This window comes from Panicum hallii, chromosome 2 (genome assembly GCF_002211085.1).
Source record: "Panicum hallii strain FIL2 chromosome 2, PHallii_v3.1, whole genome shotgun sequence".
NCBI classification, from domain to species: domain Eukaryota; kingdom Viridiplantae; phylum Streptophyta; class Magnoliopsida; order Poales; family Poaceae; genus Panicum; species Panicum hallii.
In genome coordinates this window covers 14,114,731-14,139,602 of record NC_038043.1, presented here as the reverse complement: position 1 = coordinate 14,139,602, position 24,872 = coordinate 14,114,731, and the positions used below count along the sequence as shown (strand labels likewise).

Below are 24,872 nucleotides of genomic sequence, written 5' to 3'. Positions count from 1 at the left end.
AGTCTAATGGATGGTCCCTAGCCACCTTAACTAGTCCGATGGTTTAGGGTTACAAATTTGACTAGATCTCCTAACTAACCTCTGCATACATGGTAAGATGTCAGTATCCGATTACAACCAACATCTCTTTGATCCCGGCTAGGGTATATCTCGTGTAACTTTCAGTTCAAGCCGCCCCAACATCGCCATTCACATTCTTAGGATCCTGGGCTGGGCCATCTTCAGGTTGGGCTATAGATGCCCAAAAACCTGAGGCCCAATAGCCCAACACGAGGCATGACTTTTTGACCCGGTCCAAACACGGCACGGCCCAGTATACCGTGCCATGCTTGGGCCGATCGCTCAGCCCGTCGGCTGCCGGCCCAGTTAAAAGAGCCGGCCCAGCCACGGCCCGTTAGCCCCCCAAACAGCCCAACTAAAACCCCGGCTTGCTAATCCACTAACCCTAACTGGTACCTCTTCCCACCGTGAATCCACGATGCACGCTGCCACCTGCCCCGCTAGTCTTTCACGCTCGCCTCTCACGATCTCGCCGCCTCCCCCTCGCACACCGCTTCTCAGCTTTCTCGCCCCGTCGCCCTTGGACCTCTACGGCTCGGCCCTCCCCTCTCCAACTCCCCAGCCTCAGTCTACGGTGAGATCGCGACCTTCTCCTTCGAGGACCAAGGCACTGGCACCTTGCTCCCCTTCCGGTCGCTGGTGGCCGTTTCTTTCGCGTCCGCATGGGATGCCGCATGCCCAAGATCGCCAGCCAGCATGATGGCAAGGAGGAGGATCTGGTGCGGCCCCCTCTCCTATTCCTAGCCACATAGATTTGAGCGGCGTAGTCTCGGTGACATCTTTGCACGGATTTCCGGCGAGCTTAAAAGGCATCGACTGTGCCCGGGTTGGCACGAGCCTGTCGGGCTGGCCGGGCCAACCGGGCCGGTACGGCCCGAAAAAGTAGGCCACGTGCGTGCCTAGCCCGAATGTTGAGCGCGTGGGCGGACACCGCACGGCCCTACTTCACTGCCGTGCCGTGCCTGGCTCGGTAACACCGGGGCCGTGCTTTACCGGGCCCATGCCGGGCCGTGCTGGGCGGCCCATTCGGCCATCTTTCGGTCGGGCCTTGCAACAGTTGCGACACCCGGGTAGGGTCCGCCTCCATCACTTAGTATTATTCTTGCGTATTCCGGTTGGGCAGGCCTTCTAGCTGTTGCGACACTGGGTAGTGTCCACCTCCATCACTTAGTATTATTCTTGCATAAAGATGGTGCAATCAAAGGGCAATAATAATATACCGGTTCACCATCCCTTGAAAAATAATAATACGCGGATTCTTTTTTTTAAAAAAAACCCCCGATGGATTCTAGTTGGACCTTGTGATATATGGACTGGGCCGGACAACATGGCCAAAATTACGCACGGAGCAGTAGCAGTTAGTTGAAGTGGGCCACTCCCACAGCCACCTTCCCTCTCGGTAGCAGCAGCAGGCAGGACAGCAAACGCGAAGCCAAGGCAGCGAGCCAGATCTCGCCTGCTCGCCGCGGCTGTGACAGCCACCGTCACCAGATCGGACCAGGCGCCGGAGCTCCAGGAATCCACCGGAGCAGAAGGGGCAGCAGATCCCGAGAGCAGAGCAGTGGGTAGCCGCCAAGGCAAAAGGAGGCGGCAAAGATGCTGCCGACGACCGCGCCCAAGGGGCGCGGGGCCGCCCGCTCCTCCCCGCCGCTCTTCGGCCCCTACCTCCGCCGCATCGTCAAGGTCTGTAAACCTCGCGGGACGCTTGGCTCTCCCCAAAACCCGAATCCACTCCGTCTCTCATGCAACCCCTCCTCTGATCGTGCCGCCTGCCGATCTGGCGTCGCGTCCCCGCGCGCTCGGAGGGATGTGAAACTTAGATTCTCGTTAGGGTTTAGTTTCCTGTCTGAATGCGGGCTCACCGGGAGGAGGATCCACGCGTGTGTAGTTCATCGATTTCATTTCGGGGTTGAGGCTCCAGCCGTGGTATGCCTCTTATTAGGTTGGGTTGTGCGTATGCGTTCCTTTGCATCAATGAGCTAGCACGCGATACTGTAATGCTGTTAATTTGGCCTTGCAATCTCTTACTGAGTCTTCTCGGTGCATCAATCAAGACAATACACTGTATAGGTTTACCAATCGCTGATGCTCACGGTGCTTCTTGATTGGATTCAGTATTGCTAATTGTTCAACTCCACTTCTCAATTTTGGATGTTAAGTGCTATTCATGTTAACAGTTTGTGTTGCCCGAATTTGGGCATTTGCTCAGTTCAACTACTCTTATAGTATTGTAACCCTATTGAACCTCGATGCCATTAAAAATGTATTTTGATTTTGCACCTTGGGAATTCTGAACTTCGATGATTGTCAATGCGGCACGAAGTGTACTTTCAATTTTTCTGCATTTGTGGTCACCGTAGAACAAGGAGAAAAGAAAATAAATACTCCCAAGGAGAGAAGGAAAAGCTCCTTTTGAACCTAGTTTCTGTACAACTTTTCTGTTATTCGTTCTGAATGTACCATGAGGCTCACAGTAATGTGTATGTGTGTGTGCTTTTTATATCTTCAATATGGTCATGTGGAAAGTAATCTAATTTTGTTGTTCTCATTGGCAGTGGCAACAAATGGATATTGAATACACATTTTGGCAAATGGTTCATCTCTGTACTTCACCAAAAGTAGTGTACGCATCCTGCACTCAGTCCAGTTCTTAATTGTTTGTATTTGCTCTTTCGTCATACTTACATGTTCTGTAAGTATTATTGGCACAATTATGAACTGATAATGATATCATACAATTTATTACTTCTTGCTTTGAAAACTTTTCAATGCTAATTTTTTGGAGCCATAACTTGCTAAGTTCAATTCAAATATGCTTTGGTTCTGGAATTTCATCTTTTGGGCATACCTGGTACTTAACATTTTCTATTAAAACCAACATTTTCTATTAAAATCCTGGAAAACTTTATTTTTAACTTTAAACCCAGATAGTCACATGACAGCACCTCCAAGAGCCCCATTTGACCACCCACTTAAAACTGGACCTAATGTGACACTCCTGTGCCTGAAGTCAAAGCTAAGCTGGTTTATTTTCTTACTGAGAATGCCTTTCCTGATTCATTTATCTGGTTTTTTAGTATTATGGCTTAAGATGAAGAACTTATGTCTTGTATTTCTTTTTCTTCGTGCCCATGTTGCGATTAAGCATCTGATTTGCACTTGTCTATTTCTGGCATGTTACTATCTGGAAGACAGCTATCAGCACACCAAATATCACAAGCGTACGTGGCCTATTTTTACCTTTCTTATTACAAGTTGATGCATGGTTTACCAACATAATTCATTGTAAGCATAAAACATTTCAAATTTTCACTTGTTTTGATTTATGTTTTATTGTGAAGTTACTGATGTTCATTTCTTTTTCCTTGTTTTGGACATGTGATGTTTCTTCATGAGTACTATTTTTTTTTTAAAATAACATTTTGTGTATATATGCTAGACCATCTGATATTTTCTTATGAAGAGTAGTTATTTAAGGACCTTGATAAGGATATTTATTTTTTTTTCAATTTTTTACAATAATTATGGTTACATTGTTTCGAGGGATGAGGTTGATATACTTGAATATCTCATATGATTTCTTTGGTTGCCTTTATCCCTCACAAAGAAACAGTTTTCGTTACCTATGTATGTAGCAGTTGTGAATCCTCATTTTATATTATATAGCTGATGCTGATGAAAATTGCATATTGGAGAAGTTGATTCATTAGTTAATTGGCGTTTTGATTATTCTAAGAAGAACATGATATATGCGAATAATTTGGAACATTGCCCCTGCCATTTCACTGTGTTTCCATTATCATTTTATGGCAGCAAGCCAAGACAAAATAATATGACAACCTGAGTTGGCAGCATTTGCATGAGAACTATGGAGTCTGAAACTCACCTTTGTAGAGCTCCTCCTGAGTTCACTATGCAATTGATCTTTTGAACATACCCCTTCTGATCTCAAATTTGTGTTCTGTCAATAGTATGCATGCCACTTATGACTTATCTGCTTTCATTCAGCATTGTGGATTGCTGAGTTTTTTTTCTTGCCCGTGATTTCAGAAACAAAGAACCAATGGGCTCGGGATGATCCTGCATTTGTTGTCATTCTGATTCTTTTCCTCGTGTTCGCAACATCAGCTTACTGTGCAGCGTAAGTTCTTCATGATTTTCTAATACAGTTATATTTGTGATTCCTGTGAATACATATATTGATGGTAGTCGGAACTTCAAATATCTATTTTGTTATGAATACATGATCATTGACAGATTAATCGATATTTAGTTTGTCTTTTCTATTAAACTGTCTTCTTTTTTAAATGGAAATATCATTATTTTAATCCCTGCAGGTATGGAGAGAGTGCCTCACATGCTGCTCTAACAATCACTTCGGTTGTGTTCTTCCATTTCTTGTTTGCTGGGATAGTTTTGGCCACACTTTGCTGGTAAGTATCTGGTTTTGTAGTGATCCTACTTCATGCCATCATGGAACCCAAAAGACAGCATTGATATAATCTCCAGTATTGCGTGAACTGATGTGCAGGCTAGATCAGGAGTATTATTAGTCACCATTATTGCCTTTGTTAACTAATTACTATCTTCAATGTGTTACCTGAACATGTCTAGTACTATGTATAAATGAAGTAAAAGGAAGAAAAGAAATGCTTGAGCTGCAAATTATTAAGAATGAAATAAGCTCCATCGAAGATTGCTGTTATGGGATGCTAGTCACATGGGGCTGCATTGGCACAGCTTAAATTTTGTACTGCTTTTTGAATTTTACTCCTAAGCATAGTGGCTTTGTAGGTTTTAGTCTACACTGTCATACCTCTGTTCTATTTCTGAGCAAACTGCTATTACCCGAACATATCCTCACCCGCCCATTGGGAATCAAAATTATCATATGCTGTAATTGGATGCAGGTTTCTTACAAATTCTTACTTGAGAGAGGAACCTAACAGCCATGTTGTTGAGCAACGTGTGGAGTGGTAATTTTCCTATTCTTTGATATTACTTGTGTCATGCGCAATTTACTTATCTACTGCTTTGTTCTTAAGGTGGCAGCCAATATCACTAACAGTGCACGCAAAATTCTTTGCAGGCTCTATGCATTTGATGTTCACTGTAACTCGTTCTTTCCTGCATTTGTCATCCTATATGGTAAGCAGTATCAATATATTTGTCTATTTTTGAAAGTTTGTTGCAACTTGTATGGTATCTAATTTGACAAGTTTTTATGCTCAGTGCTTCAATATTTTCTGTCACCTCTATTGGTTGCGCATGGCTTCTTTCCAGCTCTTTTATCGAATCTACTCTTTGTGGTGGCAATTTCTTATTATCACTACCTGAACTTTCTAGGATATGATGGTACGCAGTAGTTCTAATCTTTTATTTTTTTCAGTAACTTCATCTAGTTTATTTGTGCACTTCTTTCCTGACAAAAATCAAATATTCCGCTGTAGTTCTTCCATTTTTGGACAGAACAACATTCTTTCTGTACCCAATCGGTGTCGTCATCATCCTGTCTCCACTTAGTAAGTGCATCCCTTTGTACTGTTTCAAACTGATCTCCTGACAACTATCTCACATGGCATCCATCCTCATCTTGCAGTGATACTAATAGGGTTCAATCCGACAAGATACTTTCTAAGCTTGTACTTCGGTTAAGGCTGACAGCTATATTGCTGAGTACAAGAAAAATATGGTGACAGAACTAATGGCAGATTTGGATACATACTTTCTGAAGTAGTAGCAGTTTAGATCTCTTGTGTGAACTGGGGGTGAGCGAGGTTCAGAAAAGCTTGGAGCATTCTTTGGATGTATCAGGTGCCTGTGGCAGGCCACCATAGAAGAGAAGAGCCTTTTGATTGGTATCCATATCCCTTTTTGGTGTCAACTTGTTCATAATATGAGCTGTTTTCTTTGGTTTGGGCCAGTGACCAGTGTATAATTCTAGTGGGAACAACTACAGTGTTGTACTATCACATTGGCATCAGGATTGCACGTATCACGCTCTACATCAGTCGTTCCTTGCCAAGGTTATTGTTTCACATGCTGGTATCTCGCCAAAGTCCTAACCATGGCCAGCGCTTGTATTAAGTTCGTTCCTTAGTTTTTTGGCAGCATAAAGTATTAACCTTTTGGAATGTTGCTAGGCTAAAATTGCTTGTTCCATCATTAACTTTTTTCACTGTCTAGATTTTCCCAGAAAGGAATTCTACGGTCAGGGTCTAGGCATGTTTGTTTCGTTTAGCCCTCTTGTTTGTTGTATTTGCGCCAATTTCTGTTGTGTTTGTTTCTCTCTCTTCACTTCCGGCCCATGCCCGTAGGTGACGGATGCATTACGAATTCCGAACTACTATGACTCGAGTGATTATTCCTGACTAAAAAAACACTCGATTAGTAAAACCGAACTAAATAATTCCTGACTGAGCGTCAGGTTACTTTGAGGACTTGTACTGGATCAAAAGTGATTAGCATGCTTATAAAAGCGCATATATAAAGGCCCAACTTTACATTACTTCAATAAGGGCGTGTTTAGTTCCCACCTGTAAATATAAAAAAAAGCCGTAAACGTAAAATTTTCAAAGAAATCTTGCTAATTTGAAGTATTAAATGAAGTCTATTTACAAAATTTTTTGCATGGATGGGCTGTAAATCGCGAGACGAATCTAATGAGCCTACTTAATCCATATTTTGCAACAGTAATGTTACAGTAACCATCCGCTAATTATTGCTTAATCATGGATTAATTAGCATCATTAGATTCGTCTCGCGATTTACAACCGATCTGTGCAAAAAGTTTTATAAATAGACTTCATTTAGTACATCAAATTAGCAAGATTCCTTTGAAAAAGTTTTTTGCGTTTAAAGTTACGGGAACTAAACAGACCCTAAACTTTTGGCTCTAAAACTTAGTCCGTACAGAACTCATCATGTGTTCTACCCGATCACGTCAAATTAACTCCCGGTTGTTGTAGTTCCAAGAGGACTCATCATGCTGGATGGCTTCCTGTACAAGATTCGGTAGCAATATTAAACCTCGCGTTCGTGCACGCCCAGGCCTATCTGACTTGCGGTGCCTTCTACGAACCAGCCCAAATCCAGCGCGATCGAATCGGCGGCGGCGGCACGGCGGCGTTATGGATCGCGGCGACAGCAGGGTGGTCGAGCTCGAGGAGTGGTGGCGGTTCTTGGCCGCCGGCGTGGCCAAGATTAGACGCACCGTCGAAGCTGACGGCGAGTTTCCTCTTTCCGGCGTAGAGCTTCTGGAGCTCTATACGTACGTCCTCCGCCGTCCCCGTTAATTGCCCATCTCGATCTTCTCTGCTGTTTGGCTGTTTTCTTCTTCTTGGGTCTAACCTGACCTGACGACCTGAACACCTCATCTAACTGTTGTTGCCAGGACGGTGTTCGACATGTGCACGTAGAAACCCCCACAAGACTTCTCGGGCGATCTCTACGAACGCTACAAGGAGGACACAGACAACTACGTGAAATCCACCGTACGTGCTTGCGGCTCTCAATGTTTGGTGTTGTTTTTTTTTCACTTTTCTATCACGTCCCCTTTTTCTGTCGAACAACTATGCAATGTAGCACAAATTGCATCGCGTGTTCTGCCGCTGGTGAATTCTTGTGCTTGTGTTGTGATGCTGCTGCTGCTGCTGCTGCTGCACGCATGCAGGTGTTGCCGCCGCTGAAGGAGATGCACGGTGAGCTTCTGCTGAGAGGATTGGTGGAGAGGTGGGGTAAATACAAGCGGATTGTCAAGTTTCAGATGATGGTGTTCCGATACCTCGAGCATTACTACATTCCAAAGAAGGCCCTCCCACCACTCCAGAAAGTCAGCTTCACTTCTTTTCAAGATATGGTCAGGCCCCATGCATCCAGCAGTTATTCGTTGCAATATTGTCTGAATTCAATGACGACAAGATTTTGATATTTTTTTTATGCCCTTGAATCTTATGTGGTAGGTTTTCAATGAGATCAAAAGTACAGTGACAGCGACTGTGATTGGCATGGTGAGCCTCTACCTCCTTCATGATTCCTTTTGAGGAAAACTGATTTACAGATTACGCAATTGTTTTCCTGCTATGGAACTGCACAGATTGATGATGAGAGGGAAGGCAAGAGTATAGACCGTGATCTTCTGAACAATGTCCTCGATATCTTTGTCCAAACTGGTGATGGCAATCTGGACATTTACCGAGATGATTTCGAAACAGACATTTTTCAACGCTACTACAAATTACTATTCTAGGAAGGCCCAAACCTTGAACAAGGAGTGCTCTGACCATGATTACATGCTCAAGGTATCCATTTGAATTTTGATTTTTTATGATGCTTCTGTTGATTAATAATACTATATATACCTTCTGACTAGCTCTTTGTCCATATAGGTTGAGGAATGTTTACAAAAGGAGGAGGAGCGTGTTGCGCACTACTTGCGTTCTTCAACTGAACCTCAGTTAATGGAGGTTTGTCTCAGTTGCCTCTCTCTGTTTGTCTGTCTTACGGTTGATGTTTCTGACCAGGTTGCTTATGTGCTGCACGTATGCAATGACATTATGGATATTGAACCATTTTAACCTAAATGCTTACAGGCTGTACGATCAGCGTTGACAACAAGGCATGCAGAGCTGACGACGGAAGCCTGAAGGAGGAGAGACAACTAAAATCAGCTTATTACTGGAATGGTTTCAACAGAATAGTAGAATTTCATTATGGTTCCTCCTTATATCTCTGTGTATTACAAGGAGTATATGCTTCGGCACCCTCTATGTAACAATATTTAATTTATTTTATTGATAATATACATTTTTGGTAGAAAGCTCATATTTTTTCCTTAAAGACAGTGGCATTATATATAGTGCAGAGTGTTGCATGTGATGTAAACGACTGAAAATAAGCCCATGCCCTGGTTATGCCAGGAAAAGATGCCGAAGCTTGTATTAAGCATAAGCGCTTATATCTTCAACCTTACCTTCAAAAATTAAACTTTTTAATTCACAACATATTACATCAATCAGCAAAGAATAAACAAAAATAGTACCGGAAGGTTCCACCACCATTGAAAGAACAACGCCGGTTAAATCTAGAAAAAAATGTGAGAACTCTTGCTCAATTCAGAACTCGAAATCAGATAGTCAGGTTCCACCACAGATAACTTTACCACCCGAGCTACGCTCATTGCGCATCAATTTTTATAGGTAGGATATTGATACGGTCATTCTGGGCTTTCCTTGATGGCAACAAGCCAGCTGTGGTGACCATGGGCCGTACACAATGTATTGGAGCCCACGAGGGTTGGATTTTGGTGGGCATTGTCATGAAGTTGGGCTGCATACTTGGACTGGAGTTTACCAGCACTGGCAAATATTTCGTATTAACATGCATGATGGTTTCCTTAGAACAAGGTAGCATGGTGCTTCTTTAAACAACTTTTACATACCTGCGACCTGTGTTGACGTGATCAGCGGTAGAAATTCATGTTATACCTTTTAATTGGGAATTTTAAATCAGCATGCAAGGCTGTTGCAGTCGTCGTCGGGCGGAGCTAGGGGATGAGATGACCGGGGTCATTTAAGTAACATTGATGCTGGGATGAGGTTATTAGTGACGGGAAACAGTGATCTTCCACTGCAATTAAAGAAATCGTCAGGGTCAGAGCGGACCCTGACAAACACCCCTAGATACACCCTGTCGTCCACATGCATGCATGGTAGTTTTTTTTTGGTAAAACGTTTATGTTGGTGCAGCATGACTCGGTCCAGAAACGCTAGAAAAGATGGCATGAAATGAAGCACTATAGTGATTTGCAGTTTATTTTGTGGCTTCACATTGTTTAAGACTAACTAATAACAAGAAGGAGACATGCCGAGAGCCCGAGACATCTATATATATGCTATATCAAGGATGTTCCACCACACAAATTGTGAGTGAAGGTAGAGAATTCAACAAGCAGGGTCATAATTTAACTAACTTTGGTTACCCTCTTGATCCTTGCCTTCGGGTTTAGCCCAGTAGATCCTCATGTAGGTTTGTATGGATAAAGTTCTTACCTTTCTTGAAAACAACAGATAACTCACATTTGTTTCTTTTCCACGGAAAAAAATACTGACCTTGTCTCAACCATGTGTTTAATTTGTGGGAAAATAACAAATAAAACTATTATCCAAAGGACCCATGAAACAATATTATTCGTTCATCAATAATCAAATCATAATATTATCATCAGCCTTTTAATATGTACATTATTCGTTCCATGAAGCAAATAAAATCCAGAATAATCGAAAATCTTTTCTTGAATGACCGACGGTACAGCATTTGTATGTCATTTTCGGTACTTCCCATGATCAAGAAAAATTAGCACTCCAAATAATAAATCCCAACAATACTGCTGATAAAAATGAATACAAAATATACTACAACGCCAGCTATTTAGCAGTACTACACTCGAACATTAGTAATTATTTGGTAGTGAGTCATTCAGCCAATCATTCTAAAATATGTAATATATACTCCAAGCCGGAATAAGAAAAAAAAGAAGAGATTAAATGCTTGTTTTGTTGGTAGTATAAACTAAATAAAACGCTTGTCCTACTAAAGAGACGGCCACCACCACTAGAGGAGAAAATTGGAGTCGACCATGCGAGAAACCAACTCGTGCAAGAAACAAAATGGACCAAACATAATAGAGAGTGGTGTGTTCGTCCTAATGAAGTGACTGCCACCGCCGGAGAAGCATGCTCTCAAAAGGAGGGACTAACTTTAATTTGCCATGGCACTTATTGGCATATTCCTTATTTGGGCCCTTTAATTCTCAAAAGCAACATATGCATGGCACATAACGAATTGAGCACCAACGAATGAGGAGCCTATGTGCTGGCCGTTAGATGCCCATCATGAATAAATAAATAATAACAGGGACAACAAATCTTTGAATGTTAGTTAATGCTAAACCAAAAGCTATACACCAGCATGCTTTCTACTAATTTTCTTCAAGTGCACATATAAAGTGAAGTGAGCTTGTTGGGAAATAGCCAGTGGAAGCAGTGATATGTGCTAATCCAGTCAATGGATTGGAGCATGTAGTGTGGGAAGTGGAGGATGTAGAAAAGAAGGGTGGAGAATGTTTATGTGACAAAATATTTGGCCTGAGTGGGTTGCAGCTAGCAGAGGCTGCTGCCTAGATTCCATCAAACAGGGGCGCTGCTCCCCTCTGCTAAACCACCATTAATGATGGTTTAGGTTTTAAAATGTCGACTTTAAAATCAATATATTATATATATTATGTAGGGTACGGTGGGATGCCTTTTGGTTTGAACCAAAGGGAAATTAAACAGAAACTCTGCAAATTTACTGATTCTTTTGTGTACTAAGGATAGTCTATAATTAAGTTGTTTACCATCTCAGCATAAGGTTTGTTTTGATATTTGGATTTGATCATCATTCTCTACGTTGTAAAAAGTTAGATAGAGTACTAGTCTATACTACCACATAGGACCTGTCTTTATTTTTGAAGAGTAATGCTGATTATTTCATCAGCTGTACAGGATGTCGGAATTCAGTTACACAATACACAAAAGTAACCCACTATTATTGCTTCCTAATCAGCATATACAAATTCTTGCTGGTTTAGTGGGAGCTCCAACTAAACCTCATCACAATGAGCATGCTTTTTTTTTAACCTAATTTCCATGCACATTTTCATGTAAAGAGGGGGCGCGTCAGTACCAATCAGTGTACATAAACGGTGATGAGCAGTTAGGAGTCGGGACCGTTTTGAAACCGTTGGGCCAGAACCTTTTCTCTCTTTGACTCTTCACATGTAAGATATGGTGAGATCCTGGCTATCCACTTTGCAACAGAATCTGTCCAATTCGCATGTAAGAATATGCCCCGTGCAGAAATAACATGAAATTCATAACAAGAATTTTATTAACTTCTGCATAAACTGGCATCATATTAATTTGCTATTATTTGGTACATCTGCTGGTGCAGTTATAGGTGCACATACTTAAGAACTTAAGATGAGACTTTATGCTTCCTTGCATTGGTTAATGCAGAGGCAAGATAATTCATTACCTAAAAGGTACTCACCATTGGAGTTCCTTTTTAGTGGACGAGGTGGGTTTTATCCACTGTTAGTTTCTTTTTCTCTTGATGCACCTGCTAGAAACTCTCAGTTGCAGTGAGAATGCAAAGAGATTTTCCGCCGATTCTATTCATCGTGCGAGCAAGGGGAAATCGCAGCGTCGCAGAAGAGTCGCTAGGCTCGTTGCAACGTGGGCCCGCGCCGCTACTGTTCATCTTCCTCGCGGAGACGAGCGCCACTGGAGTTATTTGGGGGGGGGGGGGGGGGGGAGGGGCGTGGCAATCATGGTCGCCGGACTTCGAAAAGAGGTTTGGCAGGGAGGATAGACGGTGGCGGCGAGGTGAGGCAGCATGGACGCCAGGGGTGGGTGGGTGGGGGTCGAGTTAGGATCCGGGGTGGTGGCGTGGCAGCCGTTGGAGGCTGACCGGTGGAGGCGGTGACAGTCGGAACAGAGGCTGGAGGTCGGCGCGGGGAGCCGCTTGCCAGCTTTTCTGCGACAGGATACATAGACAATCCAGATTTTCATCATGAACCTATATCCAAAAAACCTGACTATTGCGAAGCACCCGCCAAGGCAATGTAGCAATTCAAACACGCCTGGGTTCCTATTTTTTTTTCCTAACACAAGCACGGCCGGCCATTGGACCACTGACACAGTTGAACGTGTCAGCATGTACCAGGAACTTGAGCTGGGTGCGGTATAGCTGGCGGATGAGTCCGCATTCGCACAAGATCAGAGAGATTCAGAGTAGTCCACGATGAAGACAGAAAAGTGAATTAAAAAATAAATTAATATCGGTACTGGTGTTACTTATTTTAGTACCAGCCTCGCAGATTTCGTATTTTCAGGTACTCCCTCCGTTTCAAATTATAGATCGTTTTCACAAATCGAAATTGATGAAGTCACCACAGATACCTAGCTGTCGATGGGCACATCGCCTACCACTGGAAGAATAGCGCCGGTTAAATTCTGAAATAAATCTAGAATAGCGCCGTACCAAGTCGATGACTCGAATCCGGGTGGGCGGGTTTCATCATAAGAAACCTTACCAGCTGAGTTATGCTCAATTTGCCGCTCTTAATTTTAATCATGATGTAGTATCAGCGCAAATGGTGTCCCACAACTGTTCGATCAGAACGTTTCGCAAGTAAATCGAGGGTTCACATCTGTCAGTACATACAGACAGGCGTACCTCCTACTAGAGTGTCCAGCCCGAGGGACGCGAGGTTATCCGTAACCTCGCACTAAGCCTTTGGGTGACGGGGCATACGGTCCGGGCCTGACAGCTGGGGACACGGTCTCCGGACCTTCCCCCACGCTCTAGCAGGTTCGGCGCCTCCACGTGCCCGCGAGGACAAGGTGCTCAGGAACTGCTACCGCGGGCCCGGACCACCACGGGGTGGTTTTGGGCTCCTACGTGTGGAAGCCGGACCCTCAGGGGGCCTGAGCATCTGGGCCAGCTAGGGGGGCCCGGACCTCCCTTCCCACCGGGGAGGAGGTCCGGTGCCGCCACGTGCCCCAGAGGAAGCGGCCGCTAAACCAGCACCGCCACGTGTCCGGTGGCAGCAGCCTTCTACGAGAAGCCAGCCCAACTACCGCATTAAATGCGGGTGGTTGTGGTGCGCGTGCTCGAGACAGGGCATGGGCTGCCCACTGACACGTTGGGCAGGTATGTTGACACCACGGTAAGCCCGCCAGTTACCGAGGCGGCGCGTCGCATCACCGCACCGCATGCGCGGGTGAGGTGCGTGTAGTCACATCACTGCGCTGCACACGTGAGCGAAGGGTAATTATGACCAGCTGCAGGAAGTCAACGGCGTGTGCTGCTACAGTGCGCAGAGGCTACAGCACGGAAGGTCAACATAGCCCCTTCGCCTGTCAGCGGAAACTGACCCTATAGTGACAGCACGTCTCCCACTACGCATGTCACTGGCAACAGACCCTGTGCAAGCGAGACGGCACATGACCATGCCTTGGTAGAGGATACGCACGGGGGCCGAAGAGGAAGATTTCTGAATCTGTGGCATTTAAGGCTCCAATGTGTACGTTATTTAATATGTCGCCGGGTCCACCTGTCAGGACCCCGCTCTGTGTACGCGCTCCCCTTGAGCCAATAAAAGGGAGAGCGCGTACGTTAAAACACAAGTTTCATAAACTCACAAGCTTACACACACACCACAAGTTTCACAAGCTCAGGCAATACATCTCACAGTGGACGTAGGGTTTTATGCTCCGGCGGCCTGAACCACTTTAAACCCTTGTGTTCTTTCCGTGTTCCTACGCCTCTTGATCTAGCATTCCTTGACTTCCCCCAAACACATCCTAAACTAGGATTAGGCGGGTGCACTCCGCCACCCGGCTGGAGAAATCCTCCGATTGGCACGCTAGGTAGGGGCCTAGGTTTGGTTTGCGCTAGATCAAGACTTGATCACAATGCCACGGGTAGTCGAGAACCATGACCACCCGATGGGGGAGGAAGTGGTGTCATCTGCGCCGCATGCCTCTTGCCGTCCTCCATCCAGGGTTGTGGCGCGTGTCGCGCCGCAGCGTGCTGCGGAGCAGGCCTCCAGGGCCCTATCGCAGCCTGCACCAAATGGGCCGTTGGTGGCGGCCAGGGAGCTGCTCCACAACCCTCCGAACATGGCAACCTCGCCCGACGTGCTGAGGCAATGGCGTGACGACGTCGACCGCCTCCTCAACCTAGCGCAAGTCACCCCAGGCTCAGTGGGGGGATCTGTGTCTAGGCAGCGTCGTCACCAAGGCGGCGTATCCGGCTCTGTGCACTCCCCAACAGTGAGGAGTGCACGGACCGAGGACCTGCGAGCAGAACTCAACCATAGACGTGCGGGAGAGGATGCCCGCGTTACCATCGAGCGGGCGCGCGTGCGCCGGCTCAACATCGAGGGTCGGAACCTCGAGGCCGAGCTCGACGCGGCTGTACCAAAGCCGCAAGGACTCGCCTAGGCCCCGGTGGCCGGGGTAGGCTGCGCAGCGCTCGCAGACCACCTCCGAGCGGTGGCCTGGCCCTCCAAGTTTCGGCCCCACCTGCCGGAAAAGTACGACGGGTCAACCAACCCGTCAGAATTCCTGTAGGTCTGCATCACCGCCATCACGGCGGCTGGGGGTAACGATGCCATAATGGCAAGTTACATCCATGTAGCCTTGCCCGGGCGAGCCCGGACGTGGCTCGTGAACCTCACCCCAGGATCCATCCAATCCTGGGGAGAGCTCTGCGCGCAGTTCACGGCGAACTTTGCCAGCGCGTATCAGCAGCATGGCATGGAGGCCCACCTCCACGCTGTGAGGCAGCAACCCGGGTAAACCCTCCGGGCCTTCATCTCCCGCTTCACCAAGGTACATGGAACAATTCCACGTATTTCCGATGCATCTATTATCACAGCTTTCCGACAGGGGGTCCGTGATGAAAAAATGCTGGAGAAGCTGGTGACACATCAGGTGGAGACTGTCACCACCTTGTTCACCTTGGCGGACAAGTGCGCCAGGGCTGCAGAGGGCCGTGCATGGCACTCTGCCCCTCAAGGAGGGCCTACCTAGATGGGGGGATCCAGTGTCGCTGCCCCTGGCAGTGCCAAGAAGAAAAGCAAGAAGAACCGCGGCACAAACAATCCGCAGACTGGGGTCCGGTCACTGCAGCAGCAGCGACCGGGGGCCAGAAGCCGCACGGCAAGCACCTGCGCCAACAGCGTACCAACCCTGGGTCCTGTCCTGTTCATCCTGGGGCCCGCCACAGTACCACCGAATGCCACGAGATCCAGAAACTCGCGGAGCGCCTCAGCAAGAGGCGCGACCAGGCCTCCAAGGATGACTCCTCCCCACCGCGGCGGTCCAGCAAGGAGATGGTCTCTGACGCTGATGCTGCCGCGGTGGAGAGGGAGTTGGGGTACCAAACCCCAAAGAAGGACCTTAAGGGTCTCTTCCACCAGTCCGACTCCGAGTCGGGGGGGGGGGGGAGGGGACGAGCGCCGCAAGAAGCTGTACGTCATGTACGGCGGTAGCTTAGAGCTCGTCTCCTGGAGGGACGTCAAGACCCTTCACTGAGAAGTTTTCTCGGTGAAGCCGGGGGGCACCGAAAGCAGCCCCCCACCAACGGTGGAGGAGCACCACCATCTCCTTCGGGCCATTCGACTGCCTAGAGAACATGGCGGGGGCAGGGGTGCTACCACTTGTCACCGCCCCTACCATCGCCAACATCAAGCTCCATCACGTGCTGATCGACGGAGGCACCGGCCTCAACGTCATCAGCTATGCAGCATTCAAGTAGCTACAGATCCCGGAGTCTAGACTAGACCCATCACGCCCATTCTCTAGAGTGGGCCCTCATCCTGTCTACCCGATGGGGACCGTCTCCCTACCGGTCATGTTCGGGATGGAGGAAAACTTCCGCACAGAGAACGTACAGTTCGATGTTGCGGAGGTGAACCTCCCATTCAACGCCATTATTGGCAGGCCGGCTCTGTACCGGTTCATGGCCGTTGCCTATTATGGGTATCTGGTCCTCAAGATGCCGTCCCCTTCAGGGGTCCTCACCGTGAAGGGTGACCGGACCGCTGCTGTGGCGGCAGTTGAGAAGCTGCAATGACTGGCAGCGGGTCTCGTTCCGGCTGCCGGCGCAGAGGGGTCCAACCCCTCACCCTGACACGCTAGGGCACTAGCCAAGGCGCCCAAGGTATAGACAATGTTCCCGTGAAAACCATCCAGGTTGGAGCAGAGCCCTCCGAGACTACCCGCATCGGGGGGAACCTGGGAGAGAAATAGGAAAGCGCGCTCATCGCCTTCCTCCGGGCAAATGTCGACGTGTTCACCTGAGAGCTATCATAGATGCCCGGGATCCCCAAGGAGGTGATTGAGCACCATCTGAAGATCCACCCCGACGCCAGGTCGGTGCGACAGAATCCACAGAAGCAGTCCATCGAGTGGCAGAACTTCATTCGTGAAGAGATCCGCAAGCTGCTGCAAGCTGGCTTCATCGAAGAGGTCCACCACCCTGTGTGGTTGGCCAATCCGGTCGTCGTCCCAAAGGCCAACGGGAAGTTTCGGATGTGCATCGACTACACCAACCTCAATAAGGTATGTCCAAAAGATCCTATCCACTTCCACGTATAGATCAGATTGTAGATTCCACCTCCAGGTGTGACTTGCTATCCTTCATAGATGCCTATTCTGGTTTTCATCAAATCAAAATGGCTAAGGCAGATAGGAAGCATACAGCTTTTGTAACAGTGGATGGTCTTTATTTCTATGTTGTAATGCCATATGGACTGCTTAATGCTTTACCCACCTTTGCTTGCGCAATGAACATTACATTAGGTGATTTGGTTAGAGATATAGTTGAGGTGTATGTTGATGACATCGTTGTCAAGACTAGAGAATCAAATTCACTTCTAGAAAATTTAGCTCAAGTCTTTAACAAACTGCGCGCGACCTGCACGAAGCTTAATCCCGAGAAATGTTTCTTTGGCATTTCAGCAGGGAAGCTCCTCGGGTTCCTGGTGTCACACCGGGGAATTGAGGCAAACCCAGACAAGATCCGGGCAATCAAGGCAATGAGGCCCCCTGCACGATTCAAGGATGTGCAGAAGTTGACGGGGTCCCTTGCAGCCCTCAGCCGCTTCATCTCGAGGCTGGCGGAGAGGGCTCTCCCCTTCTTCAAGTTGATGAGGGGGTCCAGTCCATTCACATGGACTGAGCAGGCAGAGCAAGCCTTCCAGGAGATGAAGCAGTATCTCACCTCCCTGTCGGTTCTGGTAGCTCCGGACCCGGGTGAGACGCTGTTTCTGTACCTTGTAGCGATGACTGAAGTGATCAGCATGGTGCTGGTCGCTGAGAGGTCCGAGCAACTCATGCAGGGGGCCCCCATGGTCCCCCCTGTGGGAAGTGGTGGTCCGGCCTCCACCAATGTGACAACCGACCCTGCTTCGGGGGGTCCGGCTGGGTCCCGACCCGGGAAAGAGCTAGAAGACCTGGGGTCCGATGCATCCCCAGTTCAGGGAGAAGGGCCCAGTCTTGCTGCCAAAGCCAAGACTGTCCAAAAGCCGGTCTACTATGTCAGCGAGGTCCTACATTAAGCAAAGGCCAGGTATTCCGAGATGCATTAGCTCCTCTATGCTATACTCATTGTGTCCCAGAAGCTCCGCCATTATTTCCAGGCCCATAAAATTGTGGTGGTGACCTCCTACCCATTGAGGGCCATCCTCCACAACTCCAACGCCACGGGCAATATTGCCAAGTGGGCTGCAGAGCTCGCTGGATTTCAACTTGACTTCCAGCCCCGCCACGCCATCAAGAGTCAAGTCCTTGCCGACTTCGTTGCAGAGTGGACTGCTACACCAAGCGTCCCTGGGGCTCCGGACCATGGTTCGGACCCCCCACCCCCAGTAACCAGGGTTCCGGTGTTCATCAGACCCCACTGGACGCTCTTCTTCGACAGGTCTGCACACAACAAGGAGGCTGGTGCTGGCATGGTCCTCATCGACCCAAATGGCGAACAAGTGAAATATATGGTGCTCCTCGACTTTGAGGCCACCACCAACATGGCGGAATATGAGGCCCTGATCTTCGGATTGACGGTGGCTTTATCCCTGGGGGTCCGGGAGCTCCTGGTCAAGGGAGACTCCCAGCTCGTCATCAGGCAGGTCCGGGGGGAGTGCAGTTGCAACAATCCCCAGCTCGCAGCATACCTCATCCATGTGAGGAAGCTGGAAAAAGATTTCGATGCACTGGAACTGCAACATGTTCCACGCGAGGGCAACTCAGTGGCAGATGCACTCTCCACAAGGGCATCAACTCAGGCATCTGTGCCAGAGGGCATCTTTCAAAGACAGCTGCTGAAGCCATCCACCCAGCCTACCGAACTGGGCGAAGGGGGTCAGTCTAGCATCTCGAAGCTAGTGGTCCCGGCGGCGCTCCATCCGTGGGGTCCGTGAAGGATTGTGTGCACCCTCGAGGGTCCCGAAGATCTCGGGGAGCCACATCCGAACTGTCAGGGGGGTCCCGATGCATGGATCTCCGAGATCCGGGACTACCTGAAAGACAACATCCTTCCTGAAGACCAGGCACCTGCTGAGCGCATAGTGCGATTGGCTAAGCGATACGTGGTGGTAGAAGGGGATCTCTACCACCGTGGCGCCAATGGCATCCTCATGCGGTGCATTACCCAGGAAGAAGGCTGCGACTTGCTCGCGGAGATCCATGGAGGTGAGTGTGGAAGTCATTCTTCATCCCGCACGCTGGTCGGTAAAGCCTTCCGGCATGGCTTTTACTGGCCAACAACGCTCCAGGATGCAGCTGAGCTGGTAAAGTCCTGCAAAGCATGCCAGTTTCATGCAAAGCAGATACACACTCTAGCTCAGGCTCTGCAAATGATTCCACCCTCTTAGCCTTTCACTGTATGGGGGTTGGATATCTTGGGACCTTCCCCAGGGCCGTCGGCGGGTATCGGTACCTGTACGTTGCTATTGACAAGTTCACCAAGTGGCCGGAAGCTACCCCTATGGTCAACATCACCAAAGCATCTGCAATCGCCTTCCTCAGGTCAATCGTGTGCAGGTTCGGGGTCCTGAACCGAATCATCACCAACAACGGGACCCAGTTCGAGAGCTAACACTTTCAGGAGTACTGCGAGGATATCGGCATTCAGCTCTGCTTCGCTTCTGTGGCACATCCCAGAAGCAATGGCCAAGTGGAGCGGGCTAATGCTGAAATACTGAGGGGGCTCAAGATTCGCACCTACAACGATCTTGAAAAGCATGGTGCGAAGTGGGTTGACCAGCTTCCGAGTGTACGATGGGGGAACCAGACCACACCTAGCCGAGTCCGAAATTGCAGGAGCGGCAGCGTTGTCAAGATGTAGACCTCATCGATGAGCGAAGATGGTGAGCAGCGGTCCGAACTGCACAGTATAACCAAGCGCTCCGGCGTTACCATCAACGGTTCATGCATAGTGGGGAGCTCCGAGTCGGGGACCTAGTCCTACAGTGAATCCTGAATCGAGAGGTGCTCCACAAGCTCTCCCCCAGCTGGGAGGGCCCCTTCAAGATGTCAAAGGTGTGCTGACCCGGATCTATTCGCTTAGCTATGGAGGAGGGCGTGCAACTACCCAACCCATGGAACATTGAGCACCTCCATAAGTTTTATCCTTAGGAACCAAGCCAAGAATAAATTTTTTCCTTTGTAATATGGTAGCACCCCTGTGCGGACCAGGGCGATGGAGGTCCATCCTCATAAACGCGGCCCCTGGCCTTCATCGCACGTTCTATCTGTACCAACTTATCAAGGAAAAATTTATTCTCCGCCTGCCTTTGTGGTTTATGCAATTCAGTTCCTTTTTTCTTGTCTCCCACTTACCCTAACCCCCAAGTGGTCCTTTATCCCTATGCTGTGCTTGAGGCCCAAATTGAGTTGCTGGGTTGTATCTCCGCCCAGGACCTCTCCTTCACAGGGAGGGTCCGGTCTTTTGGGGACCGGCTTCGGGGAAGCATACTTGTCCTCAGCGGGGTCCAGAGTTGTGTAGCCGCTTAGCCTGGTTCCGTGCCCTAAGCCTGCACGCTGTAGGATCGAGATGGCGGACTAGAGGGGGGGTGAATAGTCCTTTCTAAAACTAATTGCGCCGGCTAACCGAAACTTATGCGGAATTGAAACTATTCGCTTAGCCAAGACTTCACCCCTCTAACTATGACTCTAAGGCACTTCCAAAAAGATCCTACACAAAGCAAATGGAGTGCCAAGCTAGTAGGAGCTCTCCTAACAATTCTAATGCCAAGCCACACAAGTCTAAGCACTAGTACTTTACAAACAAGGGGAGCTCCTACACAATTCTAATGGGCAATAGCACAAAGCCAAACCTAAGCTCACTAGATGCTCAAGGACAAGGATACACAATACAAACTCAAGAGCTCAACTTGCTTAGCTACACAATCTAAGCAAGAGCAACTAATTAAACTACACAAGCTAACTAGTTACACTATGATCTCTACTTCTAGCTACACAAGCAAGAAGATGATTAGCAAGCTACACAAACTAACTAAACACTAGAGAGCAACTACACAAGCACAAGATATATATGAATGTAAATACAAGGCTTGTGATTTGGAGAATGCAAACCACCGAGAAGAGTAGACAAGATTGACACGGTGATTTTTATCCCGAGGTTCACTTGGTTGCCACCAAGCTAATCCCCGTTGAGACAAGCTCCAAGGTTGCCGCCGATCCTCTTGCTAGTGGTGACTCTCAAGTCACACTCTCCCACGTGGAGTGCTCACACCGAGCTCTAGCATATGATCCGGACGAACCACTTGTTGCTCTTCACGTCTCGCTCAACTAGAGTTGCTCTTCGCGGCTCCCGCGGGGTGAGCACAATACCCCTCACAATCTCTTCTCCGGAGCACCACACAATCTTCTTGCGGGCTTCAACGGAGCCTCTTCCCACCAAGCCGTCTAGGAGGTGGCAACCTCCAAGAGTAACAAGCACACCGGCTTGCAACACGATCACCTAGTGCCACTCGATGCAATCTCTCAAAGCAATCGCACTAGAATCGCTCTCTCACTCAATTGGATGATCACTATCAAGTTAGAGTGAGTAGAGGGCTCTCAAGCACTCTCACACATGGACACCAAGTCCCCAAGGTGCTCAGCCCCCTCAAATGGCCGGCCACACCCTCTATTTATAGAGGGAGGCCCCAAACTAGCCGTTACACTCAAATCCCGAGAAAACAGAGATTTCGCGGACTGTCCGCCTCACAAAAACCGGACCGTCCGCCATTCAAAACCAACGGCTAGAACAGCAATTATTATGTGTCAGAGTCGACCGTTAGAGCCCCGGCGGACTGTCCGCGCCCCTGGGGCGGACTGTCCGCGGTTCAAAACTTCGAACCAACCGATTTGCAAACATCTCTGACTAAATCTGGAAGTGACCGGCGGACTGTCCGCACCCCATGGGCGGACTGTCCGCAGTTCAAAAAGTGAGCACACACAGAAACCGTAGTGTTTCTGTCCCAGAATTTTCAGTAGGAGCCGGACCGTCCGCCCCCAAGGACCGGACGGTCCGCAGTTCATTTTGGACACCCAAGATAGAACTACCAAGAATCTGCGCCCGTTTCAGCTTTTAATGGCGGACAGTCCGCCCCCATGGACCGGACGGTCCGCAGTTCATTTTGGACCACCAACAGAGCCAAAAATGGCTCTGTAAGAGCTCATCCGGGATAACGGCGGACCGTCCGCCCCCCATGGGCGGACCGTCCGCAGGTCTATTTCCAGCAGAAATGTACCTCGGTAAAACGGCCATAACTCTTAGCTCCGATGTCCAAATTAGGTGATCTTGGACTCTATGGAAAGCTAATTCAGAGGGCAACATAACCCAACTGAATACTTGGTCCAAAACATAATGGATCAAAGCAGTATTCCACTCCAAGAGACAACCTAATTTCCGGAGAAAACCGAAAAACCTTTCTTGCTTCCCAAAGTTGATCAACATCAACTCCAACTCTTTTTCCTTTGCAAATGTGCCAACACCACCACGTGAACAAAACCATGTGCATGTGTGTTAGCATTTAACAATCATTTTCAAAGGATTTTCACTTGATCTCATCACGCCACTCGATCCTAGCAACATCGCAATGTTAGATCGCTCAAGTGGCACTAGATGACCGATATGCAAACAAGTTTGCCCCTCTTGATAGTACGGCCATCTATCCTAAATCCGGTCATGCACTTCTCTACACAACCTTTGACCGGTGAAATGAAATGCCCTACAAGTCATACCTTTGTCTTGCGCATTTCATTTCATTTTCCCAAATATTGATGCCACACAAGCACCAGATTCCATCAAGCCTTTTGATCATCTTCATGAGTCAAGACTTGGCTTGATCTTCCTTGAATGATATGATCCACTCCATATCATCACATGACCTCTTTGGTCCATCGATCTTGACCTTGCTCGCTCTTCACCGTTGCCTCGGTCCATCGGCGCCAAATCTTGCCCAAGCTTCACCGCCTCGCGGTCCCTCGCTTCAAAGCCTTGACTTGCCCTTCTCCATTACAACCGGTCCATCAAGCCAAGCCTTGTCTTGATCTTCTCCATTTTGGTCACATAACTCCATGTTATGTCTCATATGCAATGAGCTCCTCGATCACACTATATGAGCATAGCATCAACCCTTAGCCATTTCTCCTCCATGGCACATGTTGCTCATACTAGTGTCTTTGTGTGGACTAATCTCCTGTGTATCTCAACATAAACACTTATTAGTCCACCTAAGTTGTCCATCAATTACCAAAACCAAACAAGGGCCTTTCAATCTCCCCCTTTTTGGTAATTGATGACAACTCTACAAAGATATGGAAATTAAGCATATTCCAAGCTAGCACTTTACACACGTATAAATAGCTAACTTGGTTTGGATTTTATATTTCTTATCCATCATTAAGACCACTTGTGGAAGATTGGATAAGCACCATAAAGATCCGACTTGGTAGTGATAACTCCCCCTACATGTGTGCTCAAGAGATTTAATTTTTAGACTCACACACATGCATAATTATGAAATTTGTGGGATTTTTATCACTACTAAGTGATGCTAAGGTATATAGGATAAACCTTTGAAGCGTGATAACAATTTGAGTTGCATCCTTGAAATTCATTCCTTAGCATCAATGAGTAACTAGACATTCATCAAAAACTCAAGATACCTCATGAGATCAACAATATTAGAAAGGCTCTTGATTTATTTGTAAAAAAAAATATCTAGCTACAGTCTATGCATGCTAGTTATCAAATCATCAATCAAGTTCTATGACTAGCATACATCACACACACGCAATGCATATATATATTTTAAAACTTATGCAAATGCAAGCAACCACATGAATATGCACATATCAAATGCAAACAACTAAGTTCATGAGCTTGCTCCCCCTACTTGTGTGCTCCTCTTGTCCAAGAATATTGATCCTCCTCAATATTGCTCCTCTTGATCCATGTCCATGATCGCACTCTCATCTCATCTCCCCCTTTGTCATCCAAGGATAATTCATATCTTTGTTCATTTCTCTCCCCCTTTGTCATCAATGACCATAAAAAAAGGGCCGAAACTACATGAAATTTGCCATGTGAAGATCAATGGCTACCACTTGAAGTTGTACCTCTTCTACTTGTAGGGTTACCACTTGAATACCCCTTGTAGGCAATCATATGAAGCGCTTGTGGTTTGATACAAAGAGTTGGACTTGGGTAGATGGCTGAGTCTTTAATCTTCATTTTTGATGGACACTTTAAATTTGATTAAAATTGACACAACTTGTAACAACAACATGTGAAAGCATGAAGACCACATTGAAATGCCACATGTAGGATACTAGTAGGATTCTTGACCTTGATACCTTGTAGTGGGGCTCCTCCCCCTATGTCAAAGTGTTTGTCAATCTACTTGAATGTTGAGCTTTTCTTGATGAGGGTTGTTTTCTTGATTTGAATTGATCACTTAAAGTAGAGGATCACTTGTGGAACCACCATTGTTGCACTAGATCTACTTGAATGTATATCACTTAAAGCTCGAAGCGGGCGGCCACGATCTCCACCACTTCTTGCACTCCTTCCCGGGCGGCGGCCTCCGCTTCTAGTACGGGGCCCTCCAGGACTGGAGTCAAGGAGATGGTGGGGTCGTGGCTTCGGAAGCAGGTAAGGACGTGGTCTACCACCACCCGAGCGAGCTC

General features: G+C 47.6%; 1 protein-coding gene and 1 pseudogene across 1 annotated transcript; both read left to right on the top strand.

Annotated features, from left to right (window-relative positions):
* The first annotated feature begins 1,418 nt into the window (after positions 1 to 1,418).
* Positions 1,419 to 6,098, top strand: LOC112883290 (protein unc-50 homolog). The gene is made up of 10 exons (XM_025948572.1): positions 1,419 to 1,743; positions 2,616 to 2,683; positions 3,256 to 3,281; positions 4,111 to 4,201; positions 4,398 to 4,493; positions 4,971 to 5,036; positions 5,150 to 5,208; positions 5,293 to 5,415; positions 5,511 to 5,582; positions 5,660 to 6,098. Exons 1-10 carry the CDS (start codon positions 1,657 to 1,659, stop codon positions 5,713 to 5,715), a joined length of 744 nt encoding a protein of 247 aa, XP_025804357.1. The 5' UTR covers positions 1,419 to 1,656; the 3' UTR covers positions 5,716 to 6,098.
* Positions 6,099 to 7,116: 1,018 nt separating this feature from the next.
* LOC112882776 lies at positions 7,117 to 8,715 on the top strand (annotated as a pseudogene).
* The last annotated feature ends 16,157 nt before the right edge of the window (positions 8,716 to 24,872 follow it).